Genomic DNA, 25,810 nt, shown 5'->3' on the forward strand with positions numbered 1-25,810 from the left:
CTGGTAACTCAGGTTGAATAGGCTGGGAGGTCTGAGCCTAGCAAACTGTATCTGAATGCAACGTATCTAGATGCTTTTTGCCACGCTGCTGTGATATTGAGAATAACAAGAACATATCTCATGCCTGATACCCTACCATCTATTACCCCTAGGCCTATAGATACTTGGAGGAGATGCGGAAAAGAATTCCATGTGTAAACCTGACCTACTATGTGAATGAACGGACCATTGAGGCAGTTCACAGAGGGCTGGGCATCCCCTGGAACCGGAACCCTGTCCCAGAACGAATTCGCCACAACAGCATGGAAGACAACAAGGAGGTGGAAGAGGATGTAGCTGATGAAGTCGAGGATCCTTGATGGCTTACTATGTAAACTGGCAACAGTCACATACTGCTGTGAGGAAGCCTGGCAATTGCTACAGCCCCCAGCTACCTGGTCTAGGCTTATTAAGGGCAGAAAGTCAAATACTTCAGTAATGCACAGCCTGATGCTGTAGTCTGCTTGGGTCATACTAAGAAGATTCATTTGTTATGTATAAGCAAAACTGTTAAAGCTCAAGCACCAAGGCAGGGCAGAGGGACAGGTTGGGCCTCAGACAGCTACTTTTTTTAATCTTACTTTTTTAATGTTCAAATTTAGAGAGACTTTTAATACTTCAATAAATTTTTAAGGAAAAAAAATGAATGTCTGATCCTAATTAAGGCATCAGCTAATCCTAATCCCAGAGTGGAGGAGCAGCAGCAAAGTGAGTGCTGAATCGAGCATGTCTAGCTCTGTCTACGCATACAGAAAGCAGTTTAGTTAAGATACACTTCGCAATGATATGACAAGGCCTCAAATAGTAGATAGCTCTGGTCTGTTAAAGGACCAACCACTAGGACAACACGGTGAGCTGTTCCCTGAAACTCGAGGAAGCAAGGCTTTTTTTTTTTAAAATACCATTTTAGGAGAGAATGGGTCCAGCAGTGCCTGAGTCATGCAAAGCCTTATCAAAATTCAAATCAGTACCTTCTGCAGAAGTAGGAGACTTCGTCCCTGTTAACTAGTCCCTCTAGATCTTGTATTTAATTTAGCAAAGGATCACTTGGAGTATAGCTTGCAGTTATGGAAGAAGAAATTCTACCTCCTCCACTCCTGCGTAGGTTGGAGTAATTTATCGTGCACAGTTTTCTTAACATGTAGCCTGTTTCCCAAACCAAACCCTGGATTTAAAGTGGATAAAGTTCAAAACTCTGTGCTTGATTTTGGGGTAGGAGGGATAGCTCAGTGGTTTGAGCATTGGCCTGCTAAACGCAGGGTTGTGAGCTCAATCCTTGAGGGGGCCACTTAGTGATCTGGGGCTAGTGGTCCTGCTAGTGAAGGCAGGGGCTGGACTCGATGACCTTTCAAGGTCCCTTTCAGTTCTAGGAGAGAGGATGTCTCCATTAATTAATTGGGAAAATATTCCTAGTGAAACATCAGGACCATTCTCACTGGACTTGGCAGACAAGCCTCATGACTGAATATCTAGGTTAAGCTCGGAGGCAGGATCAGACCTGTCAATCTCTCCCCCTCAATCTCACCTTAGCACTGTCCTTATCTAAGGCCATGTCTACACTTAAAAGCTTAGAGTGGTACAGCTGTGCTTCTATAAGTGCTCATATAGCTGCATTATGCCAACAGGAGAGCACTCCCAGCGACATAATAAAAACAAGCGCTTATGCCAGCAAAACTTATGTTGCTCAGGGGATGCTAGCATAGGCATGGCCTTAGTCCCTGCTGTTATCCCTGGCAAGAGAAACAATGTGTTTTCAGCAGCCACCTAAACACATTCCATATTACCTGATGCTAAACAGGAGGGTTGGAGTGGCTGGTTTCCTTCGTGAGATTTCACAAATATTGAGCAGTTTGGTGTTAAGGCATAACTCATTTCAGTCCCACTTTAAGAAGAAGACGCTCCAGCTTTTAGCAATAGGTTCTCTTTAATAGTATGCTAGTATAGACTGCAGCATGTGAAGTACTCCGTCTCCTTCCTCTGCTTGCAGAGCTTCCAACCATATTAAGACTATGCACAGCTGAGGAAAGACACCTTGTAACTAGAAACTAGAGAGCCCTTCCTCCCCCACACCATCCCTGGTGGATAGTGTCTCTGCTCTAATGTTATGCATATTTTCAGTAGGCAGGAGTCTACTGGAGCTGCTCACAATGTGTAACTCTTGACCAGAATCATCCTCTACAACAAACCACTCAATCCACAGTATTCTTGCTACCAAGTTAAAAAAAAGTATGGATTGGATGAATGGAGTATAAGGTGGATAGAAAGCTGGCTAGATTGTTGGGCTCAATAGGTAGTGATCAACAGCTTGATGGCTAGTTGGCAGCTGGTAGCAAGTGGAGTGCCCCAGAGGCCTGTTTTGTTCAACATTTTTATTAATGGTGATCTGGACAATGGAATAGATTGCACCCTCAGCAAGTCTGCAGATGCCACTAAATTGGGAGGGGTGATAGATATGCTAGAGGGTAAATATAGGGTCCAGAGTGACTTAGACAAATTGGAGGATTGGGCCAAAAGAAATCTGATGAGGTTCAACAAAGACAAGTGCAGAGTCCTGCACATAGGATGGAAGAATTCCATGCACTGCTACATCTAAGCAGCAGTTCTGCAGAAAAGGACCTGGGGATTACAGTGGACGAGAAGCTGGATAGGAGGCAGCAGTGTGCCCTTGTTGCCAAAAGGCTAACGGCATACTGGGCTGCATTACTAGGAGCATTGCCAGTAGATGGAGGGAAGTGATTATTCCCCTCTATTCAGTACTGGTGAGGCCACATCTGGAGTACTGCATCCAGTTTTGCCCCCCCCTACAGAAAGGACGTAGACAAATTGGAGAGAGTCCAGCAGAGGGCAACAGAAATGATCAGGGGGCATGGGTACATGACTTACACGGAGAGGCTGAGAGAACTGGGCTTGTTTAGTCTACAGAAGAGAAGAGTGAGGGGGGGGATTTGATAGCAGCCTTCAACTACCTGAAGGGGGGGGGGGGGGGTTCCAAAGAGGATGGAACTAGGCTGTTCTCAGTGGTGGCAGATGACAGCATAAGGAATAATGGCCTCAAGTTGCAATGGCGGAGGTCCAGGTTGGATATTAGGAAACACTTTCACTAGGAGGGTGGTGAAGCACTGGAATGGATTACCTAGGGAGGTGGTGGAATCTCCATCCTTAGACGTTTTTAAGGTCCGGCTTGACAAAGCCCTGGCTGGGATGATTTAGTTGGAGTTGGTCCTGCTTTGAGCAGGGGGTTGGACTAGATGACCTCCTGAGGTCTCTTCCAACCCTCATCTATGATCCCTCCCAGGAGGCTGGTAACTTGCCTGCCAAAGGCTGACTGCTAGGAGACCCTCAACCCTTCACTACAGGGATACCATGGAGCTAGCCCCATGAGGTAAGTGGCCACATCCACTCCTCCTGTCTTCCTGAAGAGAAGTCTGCTGTGAGGTCTTCATTATATTTTTAGCTGAACATTCAACTCTGCCAAGGCTATAAATAGCTGGTGCAGAGTGGGTTGGAGAGGGGGAGGTGTAGAGAGGATGGCAGCACTAGTCCATTTTCCTGCATCTGTACACCCTGTACCAGATAGCAAATAGCTCACTAAGTTGGCCCCCACTATAAAGTCCAGGTGTCAAGTTGGGCTCCCTGGCTTTAGCTGTACACCCTGTCCCTTTTCTCCTCCAGCCAGGTGATTGGTGAAGCAGCCCAGCAGTGCCTATGAACACCCAGCTGGCAAGTGTGTTAGGTGGAGGTCACCTCTGTTTCCAATTTCCCCCCACAACTAGGTAGGGACACTTCTGAGTTTTTTTTAGCAAGTTCTCCATTAGCAGTAGGTTCTGCCAGGCCAGCCTCCTGCAGTCCCCATCTGGGTCCTTCTCTGCTACATCTGCAAAAGAGGACAGTGCTATTATTTGAGAGTAGGAGGAAAACAAGGATGCTCTTTACAGTCCTTTCCTGAACTGCTGAAATCCAATAACAGTGAAAGGAAACTAACCCACTTCTCATACTGCCCAGAGGATACTCAACTTATCTCCAGCGAGATATCTACACTCAGATTGCTTAGACCAAACATTGGTTTTAGCCTATGGTGCATGCTCACTCACCCAGGTGCACACTAACACTTAGAATGTTAATTTCAAAGTGAGTGGCATGGGGGCAGGTAATGTAGGTGGTGTAGGAACCTGACATCAGGGAAAGAAGGGCCAGGTTTTAAGGCAGCTTCTAACTGTGTACAAACAGACTATGTGCACACAAGAATCACCAACAGATCACATAACCATGTGCACAAATGGGTGTAGTGGAGAATAAGAATAGCCCCTAAGTATCACTAGCAGTCAGCTGATGGAAGTGTAAGACAGGCCCAAGCCATCATGGTGCCTTCACACAGACCTGGCGCTGTGAGCAGCATGTAAATTAAAGCATTTGCAGAACATCCATGAAACTTATTTCAAAGGCCCATAATGGGCTCAAAGTAAAAACTCAGGATGCACTCAGGATGTCAGAGCAGGAGGGAGTCTGGAAGAGCAGAGAGTCTGTGTGAGGATATCCTGTACGCACAAGCAGTGTGCTCAGAGCCCAGCACTGTGTCAGCCTAAGCACATGACTCACACGGATGGAGTAGGGTTATTTATAAACTCAGGGAGAGCTCCAGGCTGGTGTTTCCATACTCAAGGTGGGGGAAGCAGCCATATGAGAGTGTACAGCCCCAGTTTCTTAGCCTGTGATATGCAACTGGAGAGGATGGCAGAGCATGGAGCTTGAGCTAACTATGCTGCAAGGGTGGGGTAGGGAGAAAAGAAGGGGAATGACCCTGCACCTCAGTGAAGTCCTGACATGAGAAGACACACACACCCTGCAAACTGCTCCAGGCCTCATGTGGGGTAAAGGGGATTCCCTCCAAGGACCTCTGCAGCTGAGCCAAAGAAAAGACATAATCCCTTCAAGTTGATGGAGTAACTGAATTTTAAGGGCAGGACCTAGCATAACCTACCCAAGGGGATGAGGCAGAATAAGGAAAGTGACAAATTAAATGCTGCTTAGAACTCTCGTCCTCAAAATGCTCTGCAGCTGAAGCTTATCAGAAGTGACCAATGCAAGAATGATGTGCCTTCTCCAACTCGGGGCAGCTTCTCCCATTCAGGGATGGCCATCAAGTCAGCATTTGCCAACCGGTCCTCCGCAGCAGTGGGAGAGAGAGACAGCTCAGTTGTTTCCCGTTCCAAGTGCAGAGGAATTCTGTAGTACCTGATGGAAACCACTGACTTTCTAATGGCATCCAGAGCACTGCATGTGACAGACTGGTTCTATCTGGGATGGAATTAGAAAGTAAAGTTCTTAGGGCAGGAACCGAGGCTTGTGTGTATGAGGGGGCTGTGCAGGTTTGTGCTGCAATTATTATGCTCTTATCACCATGCTACCTGAACTCAACTGTGCTCACTACGTCTGTACAAGCATCACCACTGATACAGTGTATCTTCCTAGCACCAGAAGAGGCATCCACAAGACTAGTTTCAGACACAAAGGAGGTGCTGCTATCCCAGTCCTGCCCCTCTCCCTGCCAAGTACAGCTACAACTATCAGCTAGTTAAAGACAGATAGACCACAATGTTCCTTGTACTGAATTCCTCAGACATTTACAACATTCCTGGAAAGACTCCCCTTGCCCTCAGGAACGTTACAGCAGAGGGAGGCAGATCCCTCAGCGCACACCACGTCATGGGAAATGTGGAGTTTCTGGCCCCCGTGGCTGCTCTTTCCCTTTAAGGGCACAGAGCTATATAACCTGCAGGGATCAGAGACCGGCTGTGTCGGTGTCACTGCCGGCCCAGCCCCCATAGGAAGCCAGTTTTCTAAAATGTCAGGATGGGTGAAGGAAACCAACAGAGGGCAGAAGAATAGTAAAGGGACCAATTAGCACACAGAAGTGTATCCAAACCTAGCCAGAGGCTGAGAGCATACAGTGCCATTTCCTCTTGCAAGTTTCCAGCATGTCACCTCAAAGGCAGTGCTGTGTGATACGTGCTGCCATGTGCTGCAGGCCACACTCCTGCAGTGCAAGCTGGCTGAGTCAATCACTCTGTTTTGTAGACCAGATGTTCATTCCCTCAGCACTAGGAAATTTGGAAGAAAGGACCATGCCCTCCTGCTCTCATCCTTTGCCACCATGAAAACTGGTATGAGGATGTTCCCCATTCTCCATGCACCCAGTGCACCTGGGTTGTGTAAATTCTGCCAGCTCAGGAACACACTGGTTGCTTATCAGAAGTTCAAGGTCTGCAAGTAATTTAAAACATGAAGGTCCAGCCTACAAGTCCATGGAATATGAGGGGACACAGTGCTTGGCGTAAGTGCACTGCATTCTGGGACCTGTAGTCTCCATAGGCCGTATTTCCCTACGGAAGGTGAGGGTGACTATGTTAGAATGCTATAGGCCATATTTGGCCCAAGGCGTGCACCTTGGATGCCTCTGCAGCACACCCTCCCTTGCAGCAAGGACTGTACTGGATTGATAATTTGGCCCCTTCCTAACACGAATGATACATGCACTTCAACATGAGGCTCTATTCAGCAGCCCAAAGAAAGTAGCAAAACATCCCTTATGCCTTCTGGTCCTACAGACACTACACCCTGTTACTACCACCACCACCATCCCGCCCCCCCCCCCCCCCTCACCTTCCAGCCAGGACTGGGTCTCCAAGAACTCATCTGTCATGTCCTCCAACAGCCGCTCACTGGGGATACTGAGGAGGACGGAGGAGACTGCAGACAGGAGGCCCTGACGCACATACCTGATGGAGAAGCAATGACCCAGTGAGAGGCTGCAGCTTCTCTCTTCCGTTCACCGACACACCATATTAGCTGCTCTTCTCTACACAGTGTTTTACTGCAGTGCCCTCAAGTTTCTCACAGATGGCTACTGCCAGCACAACCAGACTCCTAGTGAGCAGGGATTTAATCAGAACTGGCAGGCCTGGTCCCCTTGCTCAGCTCTATGCTGCCACCCAGCAGATCTGGGGCCAGTCTCTTGCTCCCTGGACCAGAAGAGGCTGGGAGCCTGCGGAAGCCTGGGCTGGGGGTGAGCAGAAAGGCTAAGATCTGCTCAATACCCTTCCAGCTGTGATGGTTTAAAATCACAACCATTCAGTTACTCTGAGCTCCTACAGAAAAAATATCTTGCATGGTGAAGCCACCTCAGGGATAACTCAAAAATGGGTCCAAAAGACTTCTGCCATGCTTCCTACATGCACTGACTGCACCTCTGGACAGAGAAGACATTCGAGAGGTTTCAAATCAAAAGGTGAGTGAGGTGCCAGGACACAGGAGTTGGCAATGAAAGCTCCACCTTAGCCAAAACTATCGTGGCTGCTGATACTAGGGTTAAAGGAGTGTTTAGTGCTGATGGGGCTCCCAAGGACAGCCCCATCTCCTGCCTACATCAATCTCTTCTGCCTGCATGCGGCACTGCAGGCTTTGCTCTCATATGGAGCAGGGTGGGGAAGGGGGCAGAGGTGAGCAAAGAGAATGGTGCATTAAATCATCCACATAGGCATCAGGCAATACTCTCTCTGTCTGAGATTGAAAAGTCCCAGTAAGAGCACCTGGCCCTCGAGCTGATCATCTTCCCATCACCAAAATAACCATAGAAACACACAACTCACGAGTCTGTGTGGAAGCGCAGGGTCCAGACGAACTCCAGCAGTGACTTTCCCATGGTAGCAGCTGCCTGCATTGAGGGGAACACAGTGAATAGGCAGCTTCTCACACACTGACCCACAAGGGATATTGATTTGTCCACGTCCAGGACCACATACAATGGGAAAAAGTCACCCAGATGGGTCTCTGGGGAACTCAATGCCTCTTATAGCAGTCAGCACATACTGGGGGGTTTTCCTCCATTCAGGCCCCTCTTGGGAAGCAGGAAGGTAACTCTTAACTCCATTTTGCAGATGGGGAAACAGGCAGTAAAGATACATGCCCAAGTACACGCAGGGAGCAGAATGCAGGATTCCTAGCTCCCAGCCCTGTTCTCTGGCCCATCCCCCAGCATCTGCTAGCTGCTCACTGGTACGGTATCCCCCTACACAAAGAGGTCATTCCCCAATGAGTGCAGCAGGCACCATGCTCCAATGCCACTTCAGAGGCCATCTCAGGGCTCACCCCCACTGCAGTCAGCAAGTGCTGCATTATGGGCCTCAACTTCCTTACCACAGTGTGGATGGCAAAGTACATCAAGATTGCCAGAGTGTGCGCCAGCCTTCCCAGCACAAGGTGATCGTCTCCCAAAAGGTCAAAGGTCACCAGAGGCCTGCAATGCAAGAGACACGGTTCCTTTGGGTTGGCAAGTTTTCTTATTGCCTTTTCAAACCTGCCAGAATGTGACTTGGAAGGTCAACAGGAAACACTGTGTCCAGCAGGTCACTGGCAATCTCAGTCCTGGAGACAGTGGCTACCAAAGTAAAATGGAGAATGCCTCCCACCACATCTACAGGCTCCCATGTGCCCCCCAAAGTGTGCGGAGAACAACACTGCTCACCATCTGGCCAGGGGAACTTTTGACTTGGCTTGCTGGTGAAGTCTGGCTGAACTAGGAAGAAATACATGCAAATGCCAGGTCCCGTTTTCTTGTTGTAAACAATCAGAACTGAGACAGTATTAATGCTGTCTGTAACATGCCTTCCTCAGGCAGGTTAGGACTTTGCCCAGGCCCTTAATTACCTTAGAGCATCCTTACCCGACTAACATTAAATTGCTGCCTAGATTTGGTCAACTATGAATCCAAGCACCTGGCAAGGTGAAGGAAGCAACACTGTGGCCATGGGAGCTATCCAGGGCCACAGACTGCAGCGCCTTACAGTTGAGATGTAATAGCTTGTAGGAATGTTGCCTGATAACCATGCATAGCACCAAAACTTCAGTCATGTCCTTCCACTACTGAATGAACTGTCTGGACTGTTAGTGTCAGAGCCCCCTTGTGGCCATTCAAAGGAACAACTGCTTAGCATCCTCCAAAAGCAAAGCATCACTCTCCATGCTCCACCTCTTTTCCAGACACAGAGCCCTGTCCATCAGAGTCCTGGAGTAGGCTAGAGCCATCCAAATGCTTCTCCGGCATCCCCCATACCTCCTGCCTACACAGTCCTGCTGACAGCTTATTTTTATTACTATAGTTTCAATCAGTGAAGTGTATTTAAGGAGGATCTCAAAATACTTAACAGATGTTCATTCTTCCTCATCACCCCCCAAGTAAATTAGATCAGAGTTTTCCAGAGGACTGGAGAAGGGCAAACATAGTGCCTGTCTTTAAAAAGGGGGGCGGGAGGGAGAGGATCTCAGAGACTTATGGACTGGTCAGCCTAACTTCAATACCTGTAAAGATACTGGAACAAAGTTTTAAATTCTCAATTTATAAGCACCTAGAGGAGAGGGGTTATAAGTAATAATTAATATGGATTTGCCAGAACAAATCATGCCAAACCAACCTACCTTTCTTTTGTCAGAGTTCCTGGCCTAGTTGTTGGGGGGCAAGCTGCAGACATGATACATCTTGATTTTAGGAAGGCTTTGTCCCACATGATATTTTCATAAGCAAATTAGGGAAACGTCGTTTACATGAACTTACTATAATGGGGGTGCATTACTTTTAGTACAGCCTTTCAAAAGTTGTTATCAATTGTTTGCTGCCAAACTGGGAGGGTGTATCTAGTGTGGTGCTGCAGGAGTCTTTCCTGGGCCCGGTACTATTTAATATTTTTGTTATTGACTTGGATATTGGAGTGGAGTATACGATTATAAAATATGCAAATGACACCAAGTTGGGAGGGATTGCTAGCCATTTTCATTGATACTCCCGGAGCTTCCTTACTGCTAGAGATGGGCTGACTAGTACCGAACACAGTCTAGTGCTTCTGTTCTCTGATCAATTATAGACAATGAACATGACAATCTGAAGAGGGTTTTTTTTTTTTTTTTTTGAAAGGATCAGCCCTGTGATGCTGGGAGCTCCATATTCCCCAGGGATACATGGGGCTTCAGTATTACCCACAGATAGAAACCAGGAAAACAGGAGATTCTGCTGAAATTCAGCCTCCTGAATTGTGGGTTCGTTTCCTAGCCCCAGTAAAACTAAGACATGGCTTGGTTGTGCTCAGTACACTGCAGAGCAACTGAAAGAACCCCGGCAAAGTGATTTCCTATTTTAATCATTGCTCACTGCTCAAATCTATAATCGAAGTAGGATTCTCTACCATTTTCTCTCCCCACCAGTGCACACATACATTTGCCTTTGCATAGCCACTGAGTATAACAGGCCCTGTTTAAGGGCACTGACACATTTGTTGGAGGAAAATAATCAGATGGACTTTGAAAACTGTTCCAGCAGAACTTCTTCAGGGACTGATCCATGGTCTACTGAAGTCAGTAGAAATCTTTCCACTGAATTCAATGGGCTGAGGATAAGGCCCTGAAAACCACTGCACATTACTGACTAGTGAATTAGTCAATAGGAAACTATGAGCAAAGCAGGGGTATTATAGTCAAGTAAGCTTTGTCCAGTTACTCTGACAACTAGTATTATTTATGATATTTCTGAATGTACTGTAGTTTAAAAAAAAAATAAGGAAGGAAGCTGCCTTGATATGAACCATTACAGCAGAGCCGTCCTGCTATAATAAATCTCTAAGAGGGAAAAACCCACCAGTGCGTGTGCAGACTAGCAAGCATCTAGCCTCCATTTTATCATCCTCCAATAAGCAGACCAGGAATAGCTCAAGATCCAATTTCACTGACTCCAAACATGGGATAACAAGACCTGTAATTCATGCAAGGTCTGGTCTGCTCTAATCCAGCTCCAGAAGGGTTGGCTAACAGCACTAACACCACACTTAGGCTTGCAAAGAAGGCTATTTCCATTAGCCCTGCTTGTTAGCTTTGCAGCAAGAAAATGTATGCTGTTTGCTCAACTAGGCATACGTTTCCAAGAGTGACCAGTAGTTTAGGTGCCTCCATTTCAGGATGCCCAACTTGACATACCTTAGAGCATCCTGGTTTTCAGAGGGCAGGTTCTCAGCACTTTCTGAAAATGAGGCCCCTTTAAGTTGTCTCAATTGGGCTCCCAAATCCCTAGTTAATTCTGAAAACACAAGCCCTCGTCCCAATTCACTGCTGTATTATGGTCACTTTGGGAAGATACATAGCCTAGGAATTTGAGTTGTGGACTGGTATGTGGCTCTCCAGAAGTTCTATTCCTGACTCAGGCACCAACTCCCTGGGGGGCCTTGAGAAAGTCACCTCACCTCTCTGTGTCTCAGTTCATTCACTGATTACATTAACAGAGCAAGGTCAAGGTCCACCCTCGCAGGCATGTGTTGCCATAGTCCCTTGGTAAGTCAGGACCCCAAGGCACTTGCCATCTCACCTGTCAAAGTTCTGAATCAGGGGGAAGAAGAAATGTCCAGCTAAAGAACTGAATTTGTTTGGGCCACAAGCCGGTTCCACTAGAGACTGACCCTGTCCAAAAGAGAAAAGAGGTTTAGAGAGGAAACAGTCAGCTGCAGTAAGTGCCTCTGAAGGGGTTACACGACCTCACTCCTCAGTGCTATCAGACCTAGCTACTGCAGAGAGGGGAAAGCACCGTAGTAGCATTTTTTTTTTAGCACTGAAGTGTCTTTTGTACCTTGCAGTGTCCTGACCGACCACTGCTGCTCTCCTACACTCCTGACATTGCCCCTGACTGGCATTTCCCAGCTGGACCTACACTGGTTCAACACTGCATGCTTGAGTCAAATTCCCCAGAGTTGGCTTCCCCATTTCCAATTCCTCCTCATCCCCATCTCTGAGGAGTTCTACACAGTCTGGGTCCAGCCCTGTGGTATGGGAGGGGGAAAACTTGAGGGGAAGCAAAGCAACATGCACAAGATAAGCCTCAATTCTGAGCCTCACTTCCCAGCACAGGAGGTAAAGGAGCTCTGGGAGTTAATCAACGACTTCTATCAATGCAAGACAGAGGGAAGCTCTGGGGGTTAGAGATACAAAATGGAGGTGGTTGGCTCCCAGGATGGGACTGGAGGAAGGGGCTCAGAAATGAGTGGTGGAGCTACAGCCCCGTCATGGGGGTAGGCAGAGGGCAGCTCTGTGGACTGGAAGCACTGAGTGGAGACTGGGAGCTCCCAATGTGAGGCAGGGAGTTCAAGATATAGAGACAGTCCCCTCCCAACATGGGGCAGGAGTGGGGATGCAAGTGCTTCAAGGAGTTGGATGCAGTCCCCTGCCAAGGAGACGCAGAAGACTGTGGAATTCTTTTTTTAAAACCAAGTTACCCAGCCCTTTCATGATGCTGCATTGGTCCCTGGCCTAGATAGGATTCTGGCAATTCTCAGAGTTAGCCCTACTGCAGCTCTCTCTGCTTTGTGGTATGAGGTGCTCCTGTATTTCCCTTGTTGAGCAACCTAGCCTCACCTTCGCCAAACGGTGTGTCTTGCTTTTGATCCTCTCATCCACAATCCTTCTCCAGTTCTGGGAGCTGTCACTGCCAGAGACGGTCTGGATGCAGGGACTCTGGGTGCTGCAGGGCTTATTTTTCCCAGAGGCCTGGGGCTGAGAGAGTTCCTGAGCAGCCAAAGCTAGGACCTAGATAAATGGAAAGAGGTTCCATTAGAAGACAACAATTCCTTCTCCCTAACAAAGAGACTAAGAGCAACAGTCACCTGCACTGAGCTTGTGGGAGTAGGGCAGGAATGAGGAGGGGGCGGGCACAAAAGAGCTCAAGTGAGGGTGGAAGGACTGACCCCACAAGTTTGAGGCAACCGAGTGCCTCTGAGATGCTGCAGAGGGTATTCTGCGGAGGAGCTTACCTGTCCAGCCTGAAAAGCAGACAGCAGCTCCTTCTCTAGGTACAGTAAGTGAAGTGGGGTTGCAGCATGGGGAGGGTGCCTGGTTAAGAGGTTAATCAGGCAATAGACTGAAAAAGCACCAGGAAATTTTAGTAGACTCCCTAAAAACCACTGTCTGCTTCCAGACAAGTGGTCACCATCCTGGCCTATGCGTTGCTATCTCTTTCCTCCCTGGTTCCCATCACAACTGTACAGTGCATTAACCTTTGAGGGCAGGAAATGAAGGGCAGTAACTGATGTTAACGTAACAGCTTCCCCCAGGCTGCTCCTGCTTTGCCCCATTGTCCTTTTTAATCAGGAGTCTAGGGATTACCCCAGCTCCTCTCTTAGAGACAGGTCTGATGCAACAGGGGGACTCATGGATGGGAAGGTAAAAGGAAGGGGAGGAGCTAGAGAACAAAGAGGAAGGAAGAGGTGAGTCACTTACATCCAGAATGTCCATGCGCTGATAGAGACTGTAGTTCAGGGAATAGAACTGGGAGGTCAGATACTGCACCACCTGCACCAAGCCAGGGAATAACGAGCATGAACCAATAACTGGGGAAGAAGCCTGCTTCCCCCCCCCCCCCCAACTCCTCCCCGAGGGCTGGAGTTCTAAAGAGGAGAAATCCTAACTCCTGTTAGTAATAAACCAGGAAAATCCACAAATGGGGGGAGAACCACCATCCGAGCAGGGGAAATTCAGGGACTTGCACTGCCACATCCTCCCAAGAGGAAGCCAATACCTACCAACATGATTCTGCCATTCTATAGCACCTTCCACCCAGGGTCTCCAAGTGCTCTGCAATCAGTAACTAATCCAACCTTAGCACGTCTCAGAAGCAAAGAAGTCTCCTTTCACAGATGCGGAAACTGAGGCACAATGAGGCTATGGGACTTGCCCAAGGCTAGCTAATTTGCCCTGAGACACACTCACATTTCTCCATCACCTCTGGACACTTCCTATCCAATCATTTCAATTGTCTAAATCTCTAGCCCAGAGTTTCCCTCTCAGCCACTAACCCTCTAACACCTTGGCTCCAATCATCCCAATGCAGATACTCGTTCCAGTTCATGGCCCAGCTAGTGAGGAGGCAGGACAGCTCTTCACACAAACTCAGCCTGCTCCCTAAAGGGTCATCCAGCCTGCCATCATGGAAACTGCTTCTGCCATGCCAGCAAGAGACACCAGCTGCAATTGCTCAAATCCTTAAGCCTGTGCCTATTACGAGGAAGGAGAAGCACAGAGACTTACTGGTACTGGATCTATGATGGTGACAGCCACTAGGGCTCTCTTACGGAGCTCCACAAAGCCTTCTATGTAGGTCTTTTCCTCCAGGTGCAGCAGTACTTTAGCCAGCTCCATGCTCACCTGCACAAAATACAAAAGCAGAGAGGCCACCTGCTGGGCAGCAAGCTCTTCCCTCTCCTGAGGGTTTACAAAGGAAGATGCAGAAACAAACTTCATCTTGGCTGCCTCTGAGAGGACTGGACATGAAGAGGCAGGGCCTGACTATCAGACACAGCAGAGGACATGACAAGCCAGGGTGCCACTGAGATAGGACTGCTCAAAGCAGTGACTAACCACTTGGTTGACATCCATGCCCCTTTTAAACATGGCTTTTGGAAGAACCTTAGTGGCAAGGAATGGAGAAGACACCTCAGTAAAACCTACAGTGCATGTGTGCAGTAAGTGATCCCTCTAGTGGCCAGCAGGGGCGGCGACTTATATTCTCTTGTGGTGCCCGGGCTCCAGCAATATTCAGGGGTGGGGGCCCGGCTCCACCAATGTTTGGAGTTGAGTCTCTCTCCTGGCCCCTGCCTGCCCCCCACCCCCGGAGCGCCCCTGCCTGAGTGAAAGCCGCACAGCTCTCCCTGGCCTCCACTGCCAGCAGCTACAGGCCAGCAGCAGGCTGAGGCAGCTGCTGCTGCTACTGTACCTCAGGAGGGGGAGGAGGAGGAGGCGGCGGCACACACGTGCTTGGCAGCCCTCCCCTCCCCAGACACCAGACGCCGAGGGGGCTTCCGGCAGGAGACATCTGGAGTGGACCTCCATGACTCACCTGAGCAGCTGCTGGGGCTTCGGTGAGTGTTTGACCCTGTGATCCACCCCCCTCTCCCCTGCAGCCACCACTCCTGCAAACACTGGGCAAGGGGCAACCCCACCCAGGGCCAGTGCAAGGAAGTTTCACGCCCTAGGCGAAACTTCCACCTTTCGCCACCCCTCCCCCTCCCCCAGCTAACCCCGCTTAGGGAGACTCCCCCCGTGGCAGCTAACCCCGCCCCAGCTCACCTCGGCTCCACCTCCTCCACTGAGCACGCCGGCACCGCTCTAATTCTCCTCCCCTCGCAGGCTTGCGGCGCAGATTGGAGGAGACTTAGAGCAGGGGCTGTGTGCTCAGCGGAGGAGGCAGAGTGGAGGTGATCTGGGGCGGGGAAGTGATCCCCTGTGCGCGCCCTCCCACCCCCCCATTACTGCGGGCGGCCCTCCCCATGCACCCCCGCCCCAGCTCACCTCCACTCCACCTCCTCGCCCGAGCAGGCTTTTAGGTGCCCCCAACCACTAGGCGCCCGCCTAGTTTGCCTAAATGGTTGCACCGGCCCTGCCCCCATCCCCAGTGAGGCTATGGCGAGGGGCAGCAGGGGAGGAAGGAAGCCACATGTGATGGCAGTTCCCTCCCCCCCCAGCACCTACCACCCCCTCCCAGGCCCCCAAACTCCCTCCCAGAATCTGCACCCCCAGCCTACACCCAAACTCTGTCCCAGAGCCTGCACCCCTCACTCCCTCCTACACCCCCAGCCCCTGCCCAGAGCCTGCACCCAGCACCCAAACTCTGTCCCAAAGCCTGCAGCCCTCACCCCCCACCTACACCCCCAGGCCCTGCCCCAGCCCAGAGCCTGCAGCCAGCCTCCCTCCCAGAGCTCCACCCCTTTCCCTAGCCCAGACCCTACAACTAAACACCCTCCCAGAGCCTGCACCCCCACCCTGTGCCCCAGCCCGGAGCCTGCACCCAGCACCCAAACTCCATCCCAGAGCCTGCACCTCAGACCCCAACCTCTCAACTGTCTTACACCCCAATTCCCTGCCCCAACCCAGGGCCTGCACCCAAGACCTCCTCCCCCAACCCAAACTCCATCCCAGAGCCTTAGGCAGGTGGGGGGCAGAGTTGGGGGGGGGGGGGGGGAAGGCTCTGAGCGTTCTGGACACCACCAAAATTTCTACAAACCTGCCGCCCTTGGTGGCCAGCCCACACAACAGAATAAGAACTTACAACTGCTACCAGTTACATCTCTTGTTCAGTTGGTAGAGGCCCATGCTTTTGGCACTGAAAAGATCCAAGTTCAGTCCCTGCAGATGACCCATGGTGAAGAGCCATTGCATCAGCAACCCCTAGTCCCAATTTCTCTCTGCCCACCCAAGCTCTGCATCTTGACTAGTCTGCCCCAAACATCTCTTGATGAGGAGCCAGAAAGAGTGGAACACAATGGGTCTGATGAAAGCATAAAGACATTTTGTTGTCTTCTGATTTGCATTGCTGCACCTGCTTAGGCTTCAAAACTGCTCCACAGGCAGCTCTGCTCGCCCTGGACAAAGTGTGCCACTTCCAATATCCTCCTCAACCCCGAAGCTCACTGGAAGGCTCTACCTGTTTCCTGGTCTCCATTCCCACTGCAAAAGGATTCCAAAAAAAGACAAGAAGAGCCAGCTGCCATCACCATGGTCTGTCCCAACTCCAGGGCAAGTCAGCCTGGTCTGTCGCTCTTTATGTGTTACCGTCTTGCACTGTGTTATGCCTAGCTTCCTTCTGAGGCCAAGATGGCAACCCTCTGACTAAAGCCCATTGGAACAGCTCATGAGGCCTTACCTCTCTTGTAGTAGCTGAATTCCTTCGAATCAGACTCTCCAAAACCTTCATTGTAGCTTCCCACTTGTCCATGTCTTCAGATCCAGTTAGGACTAAAGATAAACAAAAACCAACCACTTCAGTTCTGCTGACCAGCTGAGACAATGTTTCTACTAGCAAGAATCCCAGAGATATCCCCTCCCTTCCTGCTCTTCAAGAGAAAGTTGCAACCAAGGCCAGATGTAGAAATTCAGCATCTAGTGTAAGAACCTGGATAGACAGGGAGATAGTTTGTATGGCCCCGAGTCTCCCCTGCTCTAACTAGTCTCTTCCATCAGGAAGAAAACACCAACTCAGCAGAAAGATCAGACACTAGAAACTAAGCTGAGGTTACTTACGCCTGGTCTACACTACAATGTTAGGTCGACATAAGCTGCCTTGTGTAAGCTTAGTTGTACATGTGTCTATGCTTAAATTTGTCTCCCACCGACGTAAGCTCTCCATTAGGCCGACATAGTGACTCCACCTCTTCAAGTGGCATTGAGCCATGGTCAGTGTACTGAGGTCAACAGTGTGAATGTAGACATCTATGATGACCCTAACAGTCCTCCAGCAGTTGTCCCAGAATGTTCAACACTGACCACTCCAGTCACACTTCGTGACCTCTAGGGCAGTGGAGTTCACGGAGTCCAGAAGTCCCATCACCCTTTAAATTCCCTGCAAACTTTTGAAATGCCTTTTCCTGACTGTCCATCTTGGTGAGCACACCTAGCAGATCTCCACTGTTGTATGCAACTGCCCAGCTGACTACGCTGGTTGGATGTTCCAGATCCACTCCAGGCCATAGTGCATCTCCTGGGCCTGTGGGGAGAAGAGGCTATGCAAATCACAGCTATAGACCAGCCAGAGAAACATGGACAGCTATGAACACATTGTGCGGGGGATGCAGGAGAAGGGGGATGCCAGGGATCAGCGGCAGCACTGCATGAAAGTGAAGGAACTGCAGCAGGCATATCAGAAACCTTGGGAGCCCAACAGTCAATCTGGTACTGAGCCGCAGACATGACGCTTTTACAAAGAGCTGCATGATATACTTGGCGAAGACCCCACTACCATCCCGCACAGCACCGGGGATACCTCTGAGGAGCCTAAGTCACAGGCCACTGCATGAAAGGAGGCGGAGGAGGAGGAGGATCATAGCATCATAGGACTGGAAGGGACCTTGAGAGGAAGGGGACATGCAACTGGGGTGGTCCAGCTATGCTCAGAGCCAGGATCTGTTTGAGATTCCACTGCAATCCAGTCAGTCCCAGCAGTCAAGCATACGCAAGCCCGATGCAGGGAAAGGAACCTCAAGTGAATGTGTAAATTAATTTCCCATTTCAATGATGGCACCCGCAACTTAGCAGGATCACAGCTGTGACATTCCCCAGGGTGCAACCTGAACTGTTGTGTCCTCTAGCCTGGGATGCCTTTTAGATTGCTTTGCTAATAAACAGCAAACCCCTACAGGCTCTGTTCACTCCCAGCCACCAGCATGCAAAGTCACTCCCAGCTGAATACATAAATGATATGCCCTGCCATCCATGAACAGATACAGGGAAACACCCACATATCCCTCAGTCCCAGCCTTGCCCCCCAGAAATGTACTGTTCACTAGCCCACTGAAGGGTACAAGCTCATAAATTAGTCCAGCATTCCAACAAAGGGTAATGAACATGCACTAGCCCTGCTGACCCGAGCTGAGATTTCCCAAACACTTCAATCAAACACACTGGTTTAGATAAAAAAGTAAAACAAGTTCATTAACTTGAGAAAGATCAAATACGTGATTTACAAGTGATAAGGCATAAAAGTCAGAATTGGTTACAAAAAAAAAATATGATAAGCATGTAAGCTAATTCCTAAGCTTTACCAAGGCTAGTAAGTTTAAAAACAAAAAGGTTTCTCTCACCCAAAAGTTTACAACGGTCTATACTGGCTGGAAGAACTCCAGGCCAATACCACTCTCCCCAGTTCAATGATGTCCTTTTGTCTTTCAAGCAGGGAGTGGGGAAGAAAGGTATCTAGAGGCATTTTTCCCCCTTATAAATCTGACCCTTTGTACTGGAAAAGTCTTTGCTGGGTTATGGGGTCAGGCAGTTCCATGGCATAAGTGAGCTGCCAACTGTCTTTCAGGTGAATTGTAAATTTCTTATTTCCAACTCCCCTGCTGATGAATCTGTGATTAAGCATCAGAGAGGTAGCCATGTTAGTCTGTATTCACAAAAACAACAAGGAGTCTGGTGGCACCTTAAAGACTAAAGGCTTGTCTACACTGGCAATTAACAGCGCTGCAACTTTCACAGTCAGGGGTGTGAAAAAACACACCCCTGAGCGCAACAAGTTGCAGCACTGTAACACGCCAGTGTAAACAGTCCCCCAATGCCAGGAGCCACGCCCTCGTTGAGGTGGGTTTTTTTAAGAGCGACCACGCAAGGCACGTTAAAGCGCTACCATGGCAGTGCTTTAGCATTGCCAGTGTAGATTAGCCCTAACAGATTTATTTCGGCATAAGCTTTTGTGGATAAAAACCCCACTTCTTCTGATGCATGAAGTGAAAATTACAGATGCAGGCATAAATATACTGACACATGAAGAGAAGAGAGTTCCCTTAAAAGTGGAGAACCAGTGTTGACAAGGCCAATTCAGGTGGGCCTTAAGTGGGCCTGACTGGTATATAAGGGCAGTCAGCAGCGAACCAGCTGAGCGGCGAACAGCAGAGGCTAACAGAGGGAGTTTGCCTAGGGAGAGCTCACTGAGGCTTTCATCTGCAGGTTCCTCTGAGTAGTTCCTGCAACAGTTGAGGAAGCTCTTAAGAGGACGGTGATATAGAAGGTGAGCGATTAGCTGTTGTATCCTGCACAGGTTGTGCCATGTTTGTCTTTCTTCCACAGGACAGAAGCAACTTTGTCTGTACAAAGTGCAAGCTGGTCTCCATATTGGAAGAGAAGGTTCGACGGCTGGAGAAACGAGTATCTACTCTGCGCTGCATAAGAGAAAATGAAGATTTCCTGGACAGACATCGGGAGATGCTTCTACAGCCACAAAGTTCTGAAGATTCAGAGCAGGCGCAGCAGGGACAGAAGGATTGTGAAGGGGTTTGGCAGCATGTGACCTCCAGAAGGAGAAAGAGGAGTGTCCATGCACCAGCAATGGAGATACAGGTGAGCAATCGTTTCCATGTTCTCTCTACAGGTACTAATGAGGAGAGTGGACTTGATGACCCATCTGAGGGAACTCCACCAATTGGAGACTCCACCAATTGGAAGGCAAAAGATGCACTGTCCCAGGGATGGGGGTTCCATGACCACCACTCCCAAGAGGAGGAGAAGAGTGGTGGTGGTCGGGGACGCCCTCCGCAGGGGGACTGAGTCATCTATCTGCCACCCCGACCGGGAAAACCGAGAGGTCTGCTGCTTGCTAGGATACACGATATGACGGAGAGACTGCCGAGACTCATCAAGCCCTCGGATCACTACCCGTTCTTGCTTCTCCACGTGGGCACCAATGATACTGCCAAGAATGACCTTGAGCGGATCACTGCAGACTACGTGGCTCTGGGAAGATCGATAAAGGAGGGGAAGGAACATTGATGTCTATTTTAGCTACATGTACGTCAACCTTGGCACACTCAGGTCAGTGTACATGAGGCTCTGGTTGTCCTTAAAGTCCTCTGGTGGGGAGATGCAAGAAGCCTGGGAAACAAGCAGGGAGAACTGGAAGTCCTGGCACAGTCCGGGAACTATGATGCGATTGGAATAACAGAGACTTGGTGGGATAACTCACATGACTGGAGTACTGTCATGGATGGATATAAACTGTTCAGGAAGGACAGGCAGGGCAGAAAAGGTGGGGGAGTTGCGTTGTATGTAAGAGAGGAGTATGACTGCTCAGAGCTCCGGTATGAAACTGCAGAAAAACCTGAGAGTCTCTGGATAAAGTTGAGAAGCGTGAGCAACAAGGGTGATGTCGTGGTTGGAGTCTGCTATAGACCACCAGACCAGGGGGAAGAGGTGGACGAGGCTTTCTTCTGGCAACTAGCAGAAGTTGCTAGATCGCAGGCCCTGGTTCTCATGGGAGACTTTAATCACCCTGATATCTGCTGGGAGAGCAATACAGCGGTGCACAGAAAATCCAGGAAGTTTTTGGAAAGTGTTGGGGACAATTTCCTGGTGCAAGTGCTGGAAGAACCAACTAGGGGCAGAACTTTTCTTGACCTACTGCTCACAAACAGGGAAGAATTAGTAGGGGAAGCAAAAGTGGATGGGAACCTGGGAGGCAGTGACCATGAGATGGTCGAGTTCAGGATCCTGACACAAGGAAGAAAGGAGAGCAGCAGAATACGGACCCTGGACTTCAGAAAAGCAGACTTTGACTCCCTCAGGGAACAGATGGGCAGGATCCCCTGGGGGAATAACATGAAGGGCAAAGGGGTCCAGGAAAGCTGGCTGTATTTTAAAGAATCCTTATTGCGGTTGCAGGAACAAACCATCCCGATGTGTAGAAAGAATAGTAAATATGGCAGGTGACCAGCTTGGCTAAACAGTGAAATCCTTGCTGATCTTAAACGCAAAAAAGAAGCTTACAAGAGGTGGAAGATTGGACAAATGACCAGGGAGGAGTATAAAACTATTGCTCAGGCATGCAGGAGTGAAATCAGGAAGACCAAATCACACTTGGAGTTGCAGCTAGCAAGAGATGTTAAGAATAACAAGAAGGGTTTCTTCAGGTATGTTAGCAACAAGAAGAAAGTCAAGGAAAGTGTGAGCCCCTTACTGAATGAGGGAGGCAACCTAGTGATAGAGGATGTGGAAAAAGCTAATGTACTCAATGCTTTTTTTGCCTCTGTCTTCACGAACAAGGTCAGCTCCCAGACTGCTGCACTGGGCAGCACAATATGGGGAGAAGGTGACCAGCCCTACGTGGAGAAAGAAGTGGTTTGGGACTATTTAGAAAAACTGGACGTGCACAAGTCCATGGGGCCGGATGCGCTGCATCCGAGGGTGCTAAAGGAGTTGGCGGATGAGATTGCAGAGCCATTAGCCATTATTTTTTAAAACTCATGGCAATCGGGGGAGGTCCCAGATGACTGGAAAAAGGCTAATGTAGTGCCCATCTTTAAAAAAGGGAAGGAGGAGGATCTGGGGAACTACAGGCCAGTCAGCCTCACCTCAGTCCCTGGAAAAATCATGGAGCAGGTCCTCAAGGAATCAATTCTGAAGCACTTAGAGGAGAGGAAAGTGATCAGGAACAGTCAGCATGGATTCACCAAGGGGAAGTCATGCCTGACTAACCTAATTGCCTTCTATGATGAGATAACTGGCTCTGTGGATGAGGGGAAAGCAGTGGATGTGTTATTCCTTGTATCAAAAGCTTTGCTAAAGTCAGTCTCCCACAATATTCTTGCCGCCAAGTTAAAGAAGTATGGGCTGGATGAATGGACTGTAAGGTGGATAGAAAGCTGGCTAGATCGTCGGGCTCAACGGGTAGTGATGGATGGCTCCATGTCTAGTTGGCAGCAGGTTTCAAGCAGAGTGCCCCAAGGGTTGGTCCTGGGGCAGGTTTTGTTTAATATCTTTATTAATGATCTGGAGGATGGTGTGAACTGCACTCTCAGCAAGTTTACAGATGACACTAAACTAGGAGGCATGGTAGATACACTAGAGGGTAGGTATCGGATACAGAGGGACCTAGACAAATTAGAAGATTGAGCCAAAAGAAACCTGATGAGGTTCAACAAGGATAAGTGCAGAGTCCTGCACTTAGGACAGAAGAATCTCATGCACTGCTACAGACTAGGGACCGAATGGCTAGGTAGCAGTTCTGCAGAAAAGGACCTAGGGATTACAGTGGACGAGAAGCTGGATATGAGTCAACAGTGTGCTCTTGTTGCCAAGAAGGCTAATGGTATTTTGGGCTGTATAAGTAGGGGCTTTGCCAGCAGATCGAGGAACATGATCGTTCCCCTTTATTTGACATTGGTGAGGCCTCATCTGGAATACTGTGTCCAGTTTTGGGACTCACACTACAAGAAGGATGTGGAAAAATTGGAAAGAGTCCAGCGGATGGCAACAAAAATGATTAGGGGTCTGGAGCACATGACTTACGAGGAGAGGCTGAGGGAACTGGGATTGTTTAGTCTCCAGAAGAGAAGAATGAGGGGGGATTTGATAGCAGCCTTCAACTACCTGAAGGGGGGTTCCAAAGAGGATGGAGCTCGGCTGTTCTCAGTGGTGGCAGATGACAGAACAAGGAGCAATGGTCTCAAGTTGCAGTGGGGGAGGTCCAGGTTGGATATTAGGAAACACTCTTTCACTAGGAGGGTGGTGAAGCACTGGAATGCGTTACCTAGGGAGGTGGTGGAGTCTCCTTCCTTGGAGGTTTTTAAGGCCCTGCTTGACAAAGCCCTGGCTGGGATGATTTAGTTGGGAATTGGTCCTGCTTTGAGCAGGGGGTTGGATTAGATGACCTCTTGAGGTCCCTTCCAACCCTGATATTCTATGATTCTATGAATTCAGTCAGGGTGGATGTGGTCCACTCCCAATAACTGATGAGGAGGTATCAATACCGAGAGAGGGAAAATTGCTTTTGTAGTGAGCCAGACACTCCCAGTCCCTATTCATGTCCAAATTAATGGTATTAAATCTGCAAATGAATTGTAGCTCTGCAGTTTCTCTTTGAAGTCTGTTTTTGAAGTTTTTTTGTTGAACGATGTGAGTAATGGCTGCTATGACTCTGCAATGGACATGTGACCAGCCCACATGACTCTGGATTCCATTTTGGGAGCATGTATTTTTCCACAAACTGGGCTGGGAATTGTTTTTTAAACAAAGGGTTCCCACCATATTCTAAAGCTATACAAGGCAGGAAGTGACATCTATTGTTCTTCACTCCCCACAACTGAACACCTGAGAGAAGCTCCTAAAGAAAGACTTGGAATGGGGGAGGGGATCCCAAGCTGCAGAACAAATGCAGCTTATCCCTTAAGAATCTGCAAGCCTGCTTGTATAATAAGCCAGGGTTGGAATTTGCTAATTCATATCCTATCTTTCTAGGATTTTAGGCTTAGTTTGTGGTTTTGTTTATTTACTAGATAATCTGTTTGTTATCCCTTAAAAAAAAAAATCTGTTTCAGTAGTTAATAAACTTGTTTATATTTTAACCTAAACCAGTGTGCCTTTAAGTGACGTGTCTGGGAGAAAATCTCAGGTTGGTTACCACAAATGTGCATATTCCTCTCCACATTGAGGGAGGTGAGGACATATTAATGAGCTTACATTGTGCAGATCCCTGTGCAGTACAAGTAGACATAATTTTGGGTTTATACTACAGAGGGGGGTGCGTGCCTCAGGAGCTGGGAAACTGGCTGGGGTCTGCTGTTTGCATTCAGATAGCCCAGTCTGGGTGAGTGGTGCTACCTGTCGTCATGTTGGGTGATAACAGGGCCTGGGTGAGGCTAGCTGTGTCCCCAACCTCTGTGTGTGTGTGTGTGTGTGTGTGTGTGTGTGTGTGTGTGTGTGTGTGTGTGTGTGTGTGTGTTAAAGAGATGCAATTCCCACAGCTTCCAGACTGCACCTCAGGGGTGACAACCCGTCACACCCGTATTCAGTGCCACTGCCCTAGACTCAGTTTCACACACCTGAGCAATTCCCTCCTCGTTTCTTTCACCCTGGCATGCCCCACTCACCCTGGCTGGTGCTGAGAGTGGCGCTGTGCACAAGCACTCCCAAGCAGAAGTGTCAATCAGCAAGTCTTGTTTAAAACTCTAGGGGAGCAATGGAAGGGAATTCTGAAGCTTAACTTTCACTTTCTATTGTGACTATAGGGACAATGGTACCTCTCTGTGTTTTATCTGTAGCTACTGCCATTGCAACCTTGAGGAGTTCCCCCTCCAAACCTGTGGAACGCCTGAGCCAGAAAAGGAGGAGAAAGAAGAGGACTTGGGATCATATGTTCAGTGAGATCCTCCAAGCCACTGCTGCATTGGACAGTGAGCACAGGGCCTGGAGAATGAATATTGCAGACTGTATGGAAAAGGAAAGAGCAGACAGGAGAAAGGCCCAGGAGAGGGAGATGCATCAGGACATAATGGGGTTTCTCTAGTTGCAATACACAGGTGCTGCAGACTCTTGAAGATCTACAGGTTCAACAATCCCGGGCTGGACTCCCTTTGCAGTCCATAGAGGACTCCAGTATAGCACCTCCCTACAGGCCCCCTCAACATTCCACATGGCAGCAGGGGCCACATCCCTATCCCGACCTCTCCCCACCAGAGGACTTTAAGGACAACCAGAGCCTCATGTACACTGACCTGAGTGTGCCAAGGTTGACATACATGTAGCTAAAATAGACATCAATGTTCCTTCCCCTTCTTTAGGCTTTGTTTCATAAATTAAGGTTTTAATGTATTTGTTTTTAACTTGCACAGAATTGTTTTTGAAGTGTTTTCATTACTCAATAAAAAACTATTGTTTGGAAAATAATCCATCTTTATTAGTTCCCAACCTATGCTACATAATGCCTGGCAGTAGTAAAAAGCACCACTTGGAAGTTATCATGTCACAATGCACAAAAGACTCAGGATCAGTGGCACAGCATAATCATAAATGCACAGAAAGCACCACAACATTAATAGGTTCATTGTCAGTGTTATGTACACAGATGTACACCAAGCAGCAGGGCCAGGTAAAGCATAGGACACCAGAACGCATTACTGTGGCTTGCTGTTAGAGTGCTCTTGCAAAGCTTTCATGAGCCATATAGCTCTGCACTGAGCTTTTCTCCTAGACGGTGTCTGGCTGTTCAAACTCAGGAGACAGATGCTCCACCTCCACCCTGGCAACAACTGCAGTGGAACCCCGCTATAACACGATCATTGGGGTCCAAAAGATTCAATCGCGGTAAATGCGGGGTCACGTTATAGCGGGGTTCCACTGTACTTGTGTTCAGCTTCCATACCCTGGCTAAGGGGAGGGAGGGAGGGAGCGGGGGGGGGGAAAGAGAGAGAGAGAGAGAGAGAGAGAGAGAGAG

The 25,810-nt window shown here is 48.9% G+C and overlaps 2 protein-coding genes across 41 annotated transcripts in view; one reads left to right on the plus strand and one right to left on the minus strand.

Moving 5' to 3' along the window:
• The window catches only part of IFT140 (intraflagellar transport 140), a 248,755-nt gene extending 247,523 nt beyond the window's left edge, over positions 1 to 1,232 (plus strand). For all 23 annotated transcript variants that reach the window (XM_065558612.1, XM_065558607.1, XM_065558616.1 and 20 more), the window contains one exon: positions 153 to 1,232. In XM_065558612.1, coding sequence (XP_065414684.1) covers positions 153 to 359 — 207 coding nt within the window. In that variant the 3' untranslated portion in view covers positions 360 to 1,232. The remainder of the gene's footprint in view (positions 1 to 152) is intronic.
• The window catches only part of TELO2 (telomere maintenance 2), an 83,111-nt gene that overhangs the window by 36,863 nt on the left and 20,438 nt on the right, over positions 1 to 25,810 (minus strand). For 13 of the 18 annotated variants that reach the window (XM_042851540.2, XM_065558634.1, XM_065558633.1 and 10 more), the window contains 9 exons: positions 16,760 to 16,851; positions 14,149 to 14,265; positions 13,342 to 13,413; positions 12,481 to 12,651; positions 11,441 to 11,532; positions 8,233 to 8,332; positions 7,686 to 7,750; positions 6,700 to 6,815; positions 1,945 to 3,913 (listed from right to left, as the gene is read on the minus strand). In XM_042851540.2, coding sequence (XP_042707474.2) covers positions 3,780 to 3,913; positions 6,700 to 6,815; positions 7,686 to 7,750; positions 8,233 to 8,332; positions 11,441 to 11,532; positions 12,481 to 12,651; positions 13,342 to 13,413; positions 14,149 to 14,265; positions 16,760 to 16,851 — 959 coding nt within the window. In that variant the 3' untranslated portion in view covers positions 1,945 to 3,779. Of the gene's footprint in view, positions 1 to 1,944; positions 3,914 to 6,699; positions 6,816 to 7,685; positions 7,751 to 8,232; positions 8,333 to 11,440; positions 11,533 to 12,480; positions 12,652 to 13,341; positions 13,414 to 14,148; positions 14,266 to 16,759; positions 16,852 to 25,810 lie in introns of those variants that run through there. The other 5 variants (XM_065558630.1, XM_042851535.2, XM_042851534.2 and 2 more) reach the window with 2 other exon arrangements.

Source organism: Chrysemys picta, chromosome 10, assembly GCF_011386835.1.
Source record: "Chrysemys picta bellii isolate R12L10 chromosome 10, ASM1138683v2, whole genome shotgun sequence".
Classification (NCBI taxonomy): Eukaryota; Metazoa; Chordata; order Testudines; family Emydidae; genus Chrysemys; species Chrysemys picta.